This window comes from Solanum dulcamara, chromosome 10 (assembly GCF_947179165.1).
Source record: "Solanum dulcamara chromosome 10, daSolDulc1.2, whole genome shotgun sequence".
Lineage (NCBI taxonomy): Eukaryota > Viridiplantae > Streptophyta > Magnoliopsida > Solanales > Solanaceae > Solanum > Solanum dulcamara.
Genome location: NC_077246.1, coordinates 1,690,187 through 1,701,692, shown reverse-complemented (window position 1 = coordinate 1,701,692; position 11,506 = coordinate 1,690,187). Strand labels below are relative to the sequence as shown.

Sequence of the window (11,506 nt, the reverse complement as noted above, 5' to 3'; positions counted from 1 at the left end):
AAACTTGTAATTCAATTGTGATACCCTTAGTTTAGGTTTATTTCTGTTTCCTTCTTTTCTTACTCACTTTTCTTTATAAGTATTGTAAAAATAGTCACTTCAAACTTTGAGAGTCAAACAGACTAATTTTAATCATGAATTTAGTTTAAAATTTTTAATTTTTGATTGTTTGATCACATTCAAAATTATTTTCTACTTATAGTATTTTTACCGAGTAATTTTTACCCCTACTCGGTCAAAAGTATTATAAATCGGAATGATTAACAATTTAAAATATTTAAAAGATATATTAAAAAATTACGATCAAAGATAATTTTATTTGAATTTCAAAATCCAAAATGTTTATTTTATAGTAAAGAATTTTTCGAGGGTAACAGATGCATGGCATAAATTTTTTGTGAACAATGAGTTTGTTTCTCTATCTTTTCGCTTATATATCAAGCTTTTGTCTACAATAAAATTTGAACTTATTAAATACCGTGCATTATATGTTACTCTTTTACTACTAAACTAAAGCCATGGAACAATAGTCTTGAGAATGGACTTATTAATCTTTTCCATTTTCTTTATGATTTTGTGAAGATTACTTATAGTTGGTTATATTTGGTCTAGATCTAGATTTGAAATCCGATGCACTTTTAAATTATAAAGAATCTATCATATATGTAAGTTGGCCTAACTTGAAAGAAAACGACTAAAAAGCTATTCCATAATCTACTTTTATCGAAGATTGGAATATTTCTAATTTTTAATAGCATACTTTTTAAGTCGATCGTATTTGCAAGAAAATTCTATATCCTAACAATTATTTCCAACTATTATGCAAATAAACATGTTTACTCATAAGTTAAGCTAATACTATTTCTCTAAACTCTAATGGTCTTTTTAATTGATTTTGTAGCCCATTTAGAATAGATCACATTTAATGAGCCGGTCCATGAGAACATTTCTATGGTACTTTAACCCAAATATCAGATAAAGCCCAACATAAATGGTTGATATTACCCTTCCGAATAACGTTAGAATCCGATGTATTGCTTAACTTTATAGAAAAAATAGTTAATTGTCACCTAATATTTATTGTAATTTATAAAATTTTAGATCATGATTTAATATTTTGTCTCATAAGATTTCAATTCTCATACTTGGCTTGCATTTGGAAATGCAACATGAAGTTACGATTTCAAATAATCTTTGGACAAGATTTCAAATTGTAAATTCTCCACAAAAAAAAAATGATTTGAGATTTTGAATAATGATTTCAATGTAAAATTTGACTCATAATTTAATATTTAGTTAAAAAAATAAGACTAAATATTTTAAATTTTGTAAAAGAAGACTCATGATAGGCAGGCGTATGAGATTGTTTGTATCATGTGAAAGAATTATATTAAAAAATAACTAGTTACGACTATTATAGACTAGTGAATCTTTATAAAATTATGTGTATTTGAAAAATTATAATCGCAAATATTTATTTACAAAGGGAACATGAACATCTGCAATTTATTAATGTGGGCCTTTGGGATATTCTGATGGGGAGATTTCACAAATAACCACTACAATAAACTTAATTAGGCTCCTTAGCTATAGTTTGTATATTTATGGGCAGTAGATATAGTTTAAGCTGTCTCTTTTGTATAATTTGCAGGTTTGTATAATTCGTGGGTTGTATAATTCACGGATAATTGAGTTACTTTTGTATAAACTATAAACAACGAATTTATACAAATAGAAATATATGAACTTTAAACAGTTGTACAAATTATATTATACAAAAGTTATACAAAATTCGAATTATACAAACGTGCGAATTATATAAACTCGAATCGTAATTAACGTTAAATGTTAGTAGCGAATTGTAAATAAGCTAAACTATAGCCATGTTAACTAAATAACTTATATATGTTTGCTTATTCGCGTAATTTTTTCTATTCTGATATTTTGTTTATCAAGTAGGTTTGTTCAGTTGGTAAGATTGTATAAAAATTGAAGAAATATTGAAAATTTTCAAAACTTGTGAGATTTTCATATTTATATGAAAAAGAAATATAATTTAAAAATCTAAATTACATATTCAAATAAAAATTTAATTTTATATCAATTTAATTTCATATCATAATTTTAAATCATAATTTCATATGACATATTCCGTTTGTTAGTGAGGTTTTAAGTTTTAAATGTCAAATCTTGTTGTATCTTATAGTCAAAATGTCCAAATGACTAAGCTGTTTGATTTGAAAGAAAATCTTGGACCATCTTATTATTCTACACAGGCAACGACTTTTTCTTGGTGTACACTTAGCTGTTTTCAGATTGATGTAGCAACAAAAAAAAAGTGTTAATATGGGGCATTAAAATTTTCGTTATGTGTAAAGATCGAAAAAAAGTTAATTCATAAAAGTCTATTGTATGTAATTTTATCATACATTTCTGCATAAAAGGCTGTTTTCATGGCTTATTAAACTAGTGACCTTATGATCACGTGATAGTAGCTTTATCAATTACGTCAAGCTCTCTTTCTGATCGGTGCAGTAATTTTTTTTGCAAAATAAATTTTATGTTGAAGTAAAGCCATGTAATACCATGCAATTAATGTATATCCTTGTAATATAATTATATTCCAAGATGTCTAATCACCATTAATTTAATTAATTCCTCGTGAAAAAACATCAGATTTCATTTTCCAACTATTTATTTTCAGGATCAGTCTTAATCATGCATGCTGCATGCATCATGGGAAATCAATAGAAAATATATACTTATCTATTCGTACGTTTTTGATCTATACAGTATTCGAAATCCACATTAAAGCTCTGACTAAATTCAAATCGCGCAATGCATGATTCATTTTGGGATGACGCTCCTAACATAATTTTCTCCATATTCAGGGCTCGAACCCATCAAAGATTAAAGATGAAGCAATTCGACCACCTCACTATAACGTAACCATGTCAGTTATCCATTCGTGCATTGTGTTTTCACGAAACTATATTTTTCACGTTATATCTAATTTAGTAGTTATTATTTGTGATTAGACTATAAACACAATAATTATGGGTGATATTATGATTGTTAAAATAGCAATGAAAGGTAAATAATTGAAAACTCTTTCTAACACATACTTTTCTTAAGAGACGTGAAGAGCATCACGATTGATAATTTAAAATAGAAGTAGTATAAAACAACTGATGTTTTAATACTTAGTACTTTCTTTGTCTATGTTTACTTATCTATTAACGTAATAAAAATAAATGTTCACTTTTACTTGTGCAATTTAAAAAATCATATCAAAATTTACACACATTTAATTCCTAATTTACACTTATATATTATTAACTATAATTATTTTTTAAAATTATTAAATTTATATAATAACATTGTTATTCTATTTATTATTTTTTAAAAAATATGTCAAATCAATCTTGAACAAATAAAAACGAATGCAACAGTAATAATATTTCTTTAATTAGTGCAGCAGGTTGGTTGGCAGATGAGGATTTCAGTTTAGTCTATGGATGATTTAAGCCTTTTTTAAAAAATATTTTTTTTTATTATTTACAATTAATCAATTTATATATGATTTTCAACTCACGAGGCACATGGGGTACTGATTTGTACGGCTCTGATTGGTTTGAAATTTTTGAAGACTTTATTAGAGGCATCATTTGACTTCCCTATCACTATGAGTTGGTGTGATTGAAAAATGAAAATGTCTGCATGAGTTTAGATTAGTCCGAGCTAAATATAAATATCGAATATAGAATAAAAATTATTAAATTATAATACAAGAGACATAATTCATATAGTGTATTTGGTATAGAGGATTTTTTTTTTAATTTTTATATTTAATTGATTGAAATATTTTTAAAAAATATATTTATAGAAAAAAAATTCAAAAAAAAGGAGAATTAAACTTTATTTCATGCCACGTTTATCGGGTTTGGTAGAACAACAACACGGCAATGACGCAATTCATGAAAAAGACAAACAAATTGGAGTTATATATATATATATATATATATATATATATATATATATATATAAAATATTTTTTGCCTACACATTCCGTATAATTTTTCATAGTATAAGTATAATCTATAATCTTTGGATGAAATGTGTTTAATTGATAATTTTCATAGTATTTTGATGAAAAAATATATTTTATAATATTAGTAAAAGTTCAGATAATTTGATAGTTGAAAAGTAAAATATGAGAATTAATATAAAACGGAGGGAGTATCTTTTTAAATTCAGCCATGAGAGAGGGAGTTCCCATGCATGGAAAGCTTAATTTCATATGAATCATTCACGGTGATGCATTTATTTTTATTTATTTTGAATTTTCATTTGGCATGTGATATGACTTCTTCTCTTTGTATTTCTTTCACATACGGTTTAGCGGAGAATCTATCAGAAATTATTTTTTTATTTTTACAAGATATAGAGGTAAGATTACGTATACACTATCTTCTTAGACCTCACTTAAAGAATTCTACTGAGTATGTCGCTATTGTTATTATTGTTGTGGTTGTTGCATGTTGACTAGACATTCCCTAGAGAAAATATTTATCAGAGATTTATTTTACTAAATCAACTTTATTGTTTATGTTTTGAAAATTTAAATTTGACTATTAACACTTTATATAATTATTAAATGATAAAGATAGTATCATAAGAAAATAGTAGTTTTTTTTCCTCTTCATTTGATGAAATGAACAAGCGAAAAGAAAATTTTATTTTTAGTATAATGGCAAATTAAATGAAACGGAAGGAATACTACTCTCTAATTTAATTTATACAATTATATTTGACTTGATATGAAATTTAAGAAAAGAAGAAATATTTTTGACATTAAAATTTAAAGGTAAATTCATAATTTAAAATCTATGAGTTTCTACAACAATGTCAAAGTAACTTTAGATTCACGAATAGTTGGATTTATGAGAAAAATATTTATAAATATTTAATGACATTATTAATATGTACAAGTTTTGACGAAAAGCTATTAAGTTCACGTGACCCAATAACTAATATAGTAGATTCATCCCTACCAAAAGTAACACTAATATAATTTTAAACATGTCATAATACTTTATGACCATACAAACATATCATTAAAGATAACATAAAAATTTAAAGATCAATAATAATTTTCGAATATAGAACCCTGTCATTTTTTCTAAAGATAGTAAGGACAATATTATATAAAATAGAACAAAAGAAGTAATTCTATTTATAACTTGAATTCAATAATGATGTACAATACATGAGGACAAAAATCCAAATCTTTGGAATTAACATCAATTAGAGAATTAGTCCAACATCAATCAAAACTAAGTATTTCATTCGGTGCTCGATACTTGTATTGGAATTCGATTAATCTGGATTCGATGAAGCATAACCCTTGTTGGTCTAAAGAAGAAAGTTAATTCCTTTTTTGTGTTCTTCTTTCCATGAAATTATGTAATCTTTTGAGTGCAATTTCTAATGTTTGTTCACTCATATTAGCAAAACAAACTCTAAACCATCCTGGCTCTGAACAATGACATGAAGATCCTGGTGAAATATTCAATTTTACATCACATAAAATTGAATTCCAAAGTTCCAATTCACATTCCTTAGTTGACTTTTCCAATAATTGACTCAAATTCATCCAACAAAATAACCCTGCATTCCCTTTCAAACACTCAATTCCACTACTCTTTAATCCATCGACAATTTTTTCATATCTCCTCCTCAATCTATCGCGATTCGTCTTAATATAATTCATCGTAAATTCCTCATTAGACAACATTGATGCCAACAATTGTTGTGTTTGAGATGAAATTAAGGTAAAACTTGACATCCTCCTAGCTGTTGTAACAACATTGTCATTGTATGAATAAATTGTACCAACCCGAAATCCAGGGAGACCTAAGTCTTTCGAAAGGCTATAAACGATGTGGACTCTCTCCGAGTCCACGTCTTTTCTAGATTTCAGAACCTCAGCTATGCTCACAAATTCCGTGGAACAGAATGCTGAGCCAGAGTAGATTTCATCAGAGACAAGATGAATATTTTTACGGACCGCAAAATCAAGAATTCCCTCAAGATTTGATCTTTGGATTGTTGCACCTAAAGGGTTTGAAGGATTTGTTATGAGTATTCCTCTAACTTTGATTTTGTTGGATTTTGCTTCTTCATAGGCTGATTCTAAGGCTTGTGGTGTAACTTGGAAATTATTTGAACTGTCACAATGAATTGGAATTATTTTTACACCAGTTCTCCACCTTAAGTCTCTGTCAAATCTGTAAAATAAAAAAAAAACATGATCATAAGTTATTGGTAAAACATAGTAAAAACTTAGATTGTGGGTGAATAGAAATAGGGAAAAATGTTCAAATTTACTTCTCTACTTTATGAAATATCTTAATTTTATCTTCCGTTATATTTTGAGGTTATTTGTCCAATATTAAAGTCAGGATTTTCACTAAAGAGATTAAAAATATAAAGAAAAAAATATACCAAAAATCTAGGAGGATTCAACACCTATTGTTTGTACATAAAAAATAGTTTTGACATAATATATTTGGTATGTCAACAAAAAGAATATTGATCAACCTACTTGGATTTAGAATTTGTAGTACATGTAACTGAACTTGTTTTTTTACCTGTCTTTATCGGGACTGAATTCACCTCTTTGAGTGAATCGAGAAATGTCCCACTAGATTCCCCTCCCCCCCCTCATGCCCTTGATGTTAATTAGCAATTTGTCTCGCATTTTCTCTAAATTTTAATAGAGCTCAAACGCGAATTTGACATATTTCATGTTTCAAAATACTTTGCGGGAAGAAAAAAAAGGATTCAAATTTTCCCTCTTACTTTTGACCGATTTATCATTATCCTATATACAATAGGATAGAACTCTGTTATGGTTAAGAACAAATACGAGACGGTCAGAATATAAATAGCCTCAAAATATAATAAATATTAAATTTAAGATATTTCTTATAGTAAAAGAATATCTTTGACCCTTTTCTTCATAAAAATATTTTAGTAACTAATAATTATTTGGATAAACTATAAATAACAGTACTTACCCTGGATAGTAAGGAGTTGGAACAAGCAAGGCATCACCAGGATTAGCCAAAATAAATGTTAATAATTCATTAGCAGCTGTAGCACCAGCTGTAATAACAACTCTATCTGGATCAAATTTTGCCCTTCCACCTCTTATTTTTTCCATGAAATTTGCCATTGCTTTTCTAAAAGAAAATAATCCATGATAATCTTGAAATAAAGCATTCTCTCTGAAGCTAGAAATTCCATTTCCACAATTAATTGCCTCTGAATGTTTTTCCAAGTATTCTTCCACCAAATCAAATGATACCTATACACACAAAATGGAAATATATATATATATTAGCTTAATCATGTTGTTTTGGAATATTTTGCGGTAGTAGTTTGTCTATGTTGTTCGGATTCTTAAAAAAATATTTTCAGTTGTTTGTCGAATTTAAAGATGGTATATTTTTTAGAGAATCAGACATGAGAGCAAAAACATTTTTGAAGAGTTCGAACAACATTTTTGAATTGTAATTGTTAGAGAAGGTAGTACAGTTTTACAACACTAACAACAAAATACCAAGTGTAATCCCACAATTGGGATTTAAGAAGGAAGGTATGTAGGCAACTTTTTCTTTACCTTGTAAATATAGAGATACTGTTCCTTATAAATGTTCGCCTCAAAGGATAGTACACTTTTATTTATTTAATTATATCTTCAAATACTCTCTTCAGGTATGAGCCTGAAACTTTTTCATGACCAAATACGTAGAAATTCGTTTTAATATACCTAGAGACAATATTCTAAGATTCTTTTTCAAACTTGCTTTGATTACGAGCTGAGGAAATAAACGACTCAAATGTTACGATCCCTCTGCTACTCAGAATGAAAGAAGGGATGAATAGCAGTGTGACTCAAACTCAAGACTTCAACCTAACACTAATACCATGTTGAATTGCATGTTTATCTCGTCTAAAAACTTAAATTGTACGAGATAACATACACTTTATTCAAATACTTACTTGATTTTCAGCCAATCCCATTTGAATTACTCCACATGGATTGTGAATTTCATCAAAAGGATCTTCATCATATGCTTTCCACCCTGCAAAATATGGAGAGTCTTCTCCATGAGTATCTGAATTTGCTACTTTTGATAGCCCAACAATTGATTTCCTAATCTCAATTGCCATATTTATTTATTTATTGAGATTTTTTGTTTTCAAGAAAATATGAATATATTGCACAAAAGCAAAGAAAATGAGAACTGTTTGAATGAAATTTTGTGTCAAATAAACCCCTTTATATAAATAGAAAGAAAATTGGGTACCTCAAATTTCAATTGGAAAAAAAAAGGAGATAAAATTCCCTCAAAATAACCAATGATTGATTGTGTAGAGTAACCAAGATCAAAGATCACCTTTTTACAAAAATGTATTATAGTTTAAAAATTAAATGGCTGGTGACAACTGTTAAGCTTTTGTCATCTTTTTCAAATCTTGTATAAATCTCAATCTCCAAAAAAATCCCATAGAAAATATGGTGGTTGAAATATGGGGTGGGGGGTAGGAGGGGGGCTTGTTTTTAACAAAGGTCACATTTTCCTAACTTTGTTGTTTGTTTCTAATTACTAGTAATAAACTAACAATGCCTTTCATATACTCCCTCAATTTTTAATTTGTTCACCGCGATTCAGAGTACGAGGGTCAAACTAATTAATGTTTGGATTCATAATTTTTAGTTGCCTTAAAAATAAAATTTACATATTTTAAAACTATATAAAAAATAATATAAATCACAACAATTAACAGTTCAAGATATTTGTAAAAGTTTCTATCAAAGAAAATAACCTTTAACGGGGGTGCTACTTTCCATTCTCGTTCTTGACACGATTAAATAATATTTCAATCTAGTTGTTACCTCCAAGAACTTCTCTTTTTAATACACAATTTCAAGTGAGAATTCAAGTTCCACTTGTTCCCAGCTTTTGCATCTTCCCTGCCACACTGGCCTTTTTTTCAATCAAAGAAAGAAGGGCCCTTTAATTTCGCTTGACGGGGATCATTCTAAAGAAAGAAAGTCGTTTTGGCTATTGTTATTCCAAATCACTTTCTTTATAAATGTCATAAGAGAACTTCGAATTTTGGGAACTCTCTAAGAGTCATTTGAGAGAGTAAATATAGAGCCCATTTATATGAGCTTAAAAAAGTAACTTTTATGTATGAAGTGTTTTTAGAACTTTGAAGTGCTAAAAGTTATTTTTATAAATAAGCAGTTGAGTGTTTGGATAAAAGTGCTTAAATGAGGAAAATGATGTGAATTTTAGGGTTAAAAGAATAAAAAGGGTAGTTTGAGAATTTAGTTAAAATATAAGGGATATAAAAGTAATTTCTATTGTCAAAGAAAATGACTTTAAGCACTTAGAAAAAAAAGTTAGGAATCCCAACTTTTCATTTTTGACCAACTTAAAGCCCATCCAAACGGGATCAAATAGTGTCGGGCAGGCCCCATTTGATTCAATTCATGAATTTTCAAATATTAACTAAGATAAATAAATTAAAACGAAGAGACCTTTGTATGTGTCTATGCCATAAAATAAGCTAACAACAATTCAAACACTTAATTTCCATAGAATTTAAGTTATATAGGCTAATAATGTAGAATAATATATACCTATCTAATTAATGTTACTTGTGATAGCGGGTTTACTGATAAATGTTTATCATAGAAATTTATGTATAATTACATATTAAATAACATTATTATATATATAGTGTTTATACCGTTAATGTATATACTTAAACTAAATTATTTTTACATTTTCCACACTACTAATGTAAATAATTTTTATACTATCAAATCCTAAGTTGAATTACAAGTTATAATAACAAGTAATTAACTTTAATTATTATAAAGTCTAATACGCAACTTGAAAAATAGTATAATAACTTCTTGTAACCGTTTAAATTACATCAATACAGGAGTATATAATTTAAAACTCTACCAAAATTAGTGATTAGATATTTAAGTCTTGCCACCATTATATGCTGTTTTACTACTGAAAATAGAACTCCTAGACCTTTGGTTTAACTAATATCCATCGTTCGAGTAATTTTTTTTAGTTTTTTAATATTATTAAATTATATTTATTTATTATAGCAAGTAACTTGCTTGCTTTATATATTTATAAGATAATTACTAATCTAACCTTTTTACGTAGGCTAGCTACTTGTAGGTTAAAAATTTCTTTACGTATATAAGTTATTTGACTATTGCATGTGAAAACATATCACACTATTTGAAAAGTTTCAAGAGTGGTAAGTACAGCGTGATAGGGACATATATTATTCCCTCCCTTTCAAATTATCTTTCATAATTTTTAAAAATATTTATTTTAAATTATTTATCATTTTAGTAGTTTAAGATAAAATTATCTCATTTTATCCTTAGTAATCCAGACCCCACGATGTGAGATTTCACTGGATTGTTGTTGTTGTTTATCCTTAGTAATTATGAGTGATATTATATTTATTCAAATACGAGTGAAGTTACAAAATAGTTGAAAACAACCATCTTGATTAATATATTTTAAAGAACATGTAAAAGAGAATCACGATAGATAATTTGAGGCGGAAAGAGTAGCATAATATCATTATGATTCTGATTTTGGTGCAAAAACATCTCTTTTTAAATAAAATAAAATTGAAGCTGTAAAAAGATATTCTGGCCCCACATAATGATTTCAATTCTCAAAAACAACTAAATTATAACTTCCTTTTAGCTTTTTAAGGATATGCTAATCATAAGTTCATGATCTAATCATGAGTGATTAACTCTAGGGTTTAATTACTATTATTCTTGCTTCAAGTACTTAACCAAAATATACAATCTTTTGCAGATGATATATCCTAGACCATAATGGTAGACTATTATATTATATATATACTACTTAATATTCTTTGTTATAATAATTTTTGAATCTTTTCAATTACCATGTAGTTAATTAACCCATTAGTCGTATGGTGAGACAAATGAGATCTTTTCAACCTTGTTAGAGAAATAGAGAAACTCTTTCCACCCCACACCCTTTGGATGCATCTTATACACGTAATACAAATCTGACTTATTCGAGTCAATGAATACTGAATATCAAATTGTTCTATAAAAGCACTTCATGAGTTGCAATTGATTGCTATATGGAATAGCGCTACTCTAGCCTGAAGCCTGGAAAAGCAAAGTCCGATCTACGATACGCCATAACCATCCACCCCGTCCCGAGCCTCGTTTGCTAAGCGGGCTATCTAATATATTAATTTCTAGTGCAGTCATCATTATGAGTCATGGCTTGCAATTAATTTTTTTTTGCAAGGTTTATAATGTGGTAGCATGGCAAAAAGTGTAGTTTGGGATATATTGTCATAATACTCTGTGGTTAGTGAGGATTTTAACTAACTCCCT

At 27.8% G+C, this 11,506-nt stretch overlaps 1 protein-coding gene across 1 annotated transcript; it reads right to left on the bottom strand.

Moving 5' to 3' along the window:
* Window positions 1–5,379: 5,379 nt before the first annotated feature.
* LOC129870815 (1-aminocyclopropane-1-carboxylate synthase 7-like) lies at window positions 5,380–8,305 on the bottom strand. The gene is made up of 3 exons (XM_055945683.1): window positions 8,071–8,305; window positions 7,083–7,372; window positions 5,380–6,290 (listed from the first exon to the last, which is right to left on the bottom strand). The coding sequence occupies exons 1-3, from the start codon at window positions 8,239–8,241 to the stop codon at window positions 5,429–5,431; spliced, it is 1,323 nt and encodes a 440-aa protein (XP_055801658.1). The 5' UTR covers window positions 8,242–8,305; the 3' UTR covers window positions 5,380–5,428.
* Between the last annotated feature and the right edge of the window lie 3,201 nt (window positions 8,306–11,506).

Bases quoted from the DNA above. Each gene is read 5' to 3' on its own strand.
- LOC129870815 (XM_055945683.1), bottom strand. From the start codon at position 8,241: ATGGCAATTGAGATTAGGAAATCAATTGTTGGGCTATCAAAAGTAGCA. The intron at 7,373-8,070 runs GTAAGTATTTGA...TTGTGTGTATAG, and splicing joins TGGGATTGGCTGAAAATCAA to GTATCATTTGATTTGGTGGA. The intron at 6,291-7,082 runs GTAAGTACTGTT...TTTATTTTACAG, and splicing joins CCAACTCCTTACTATCCAGG to ATTTGACAGAGACTTAAGGT.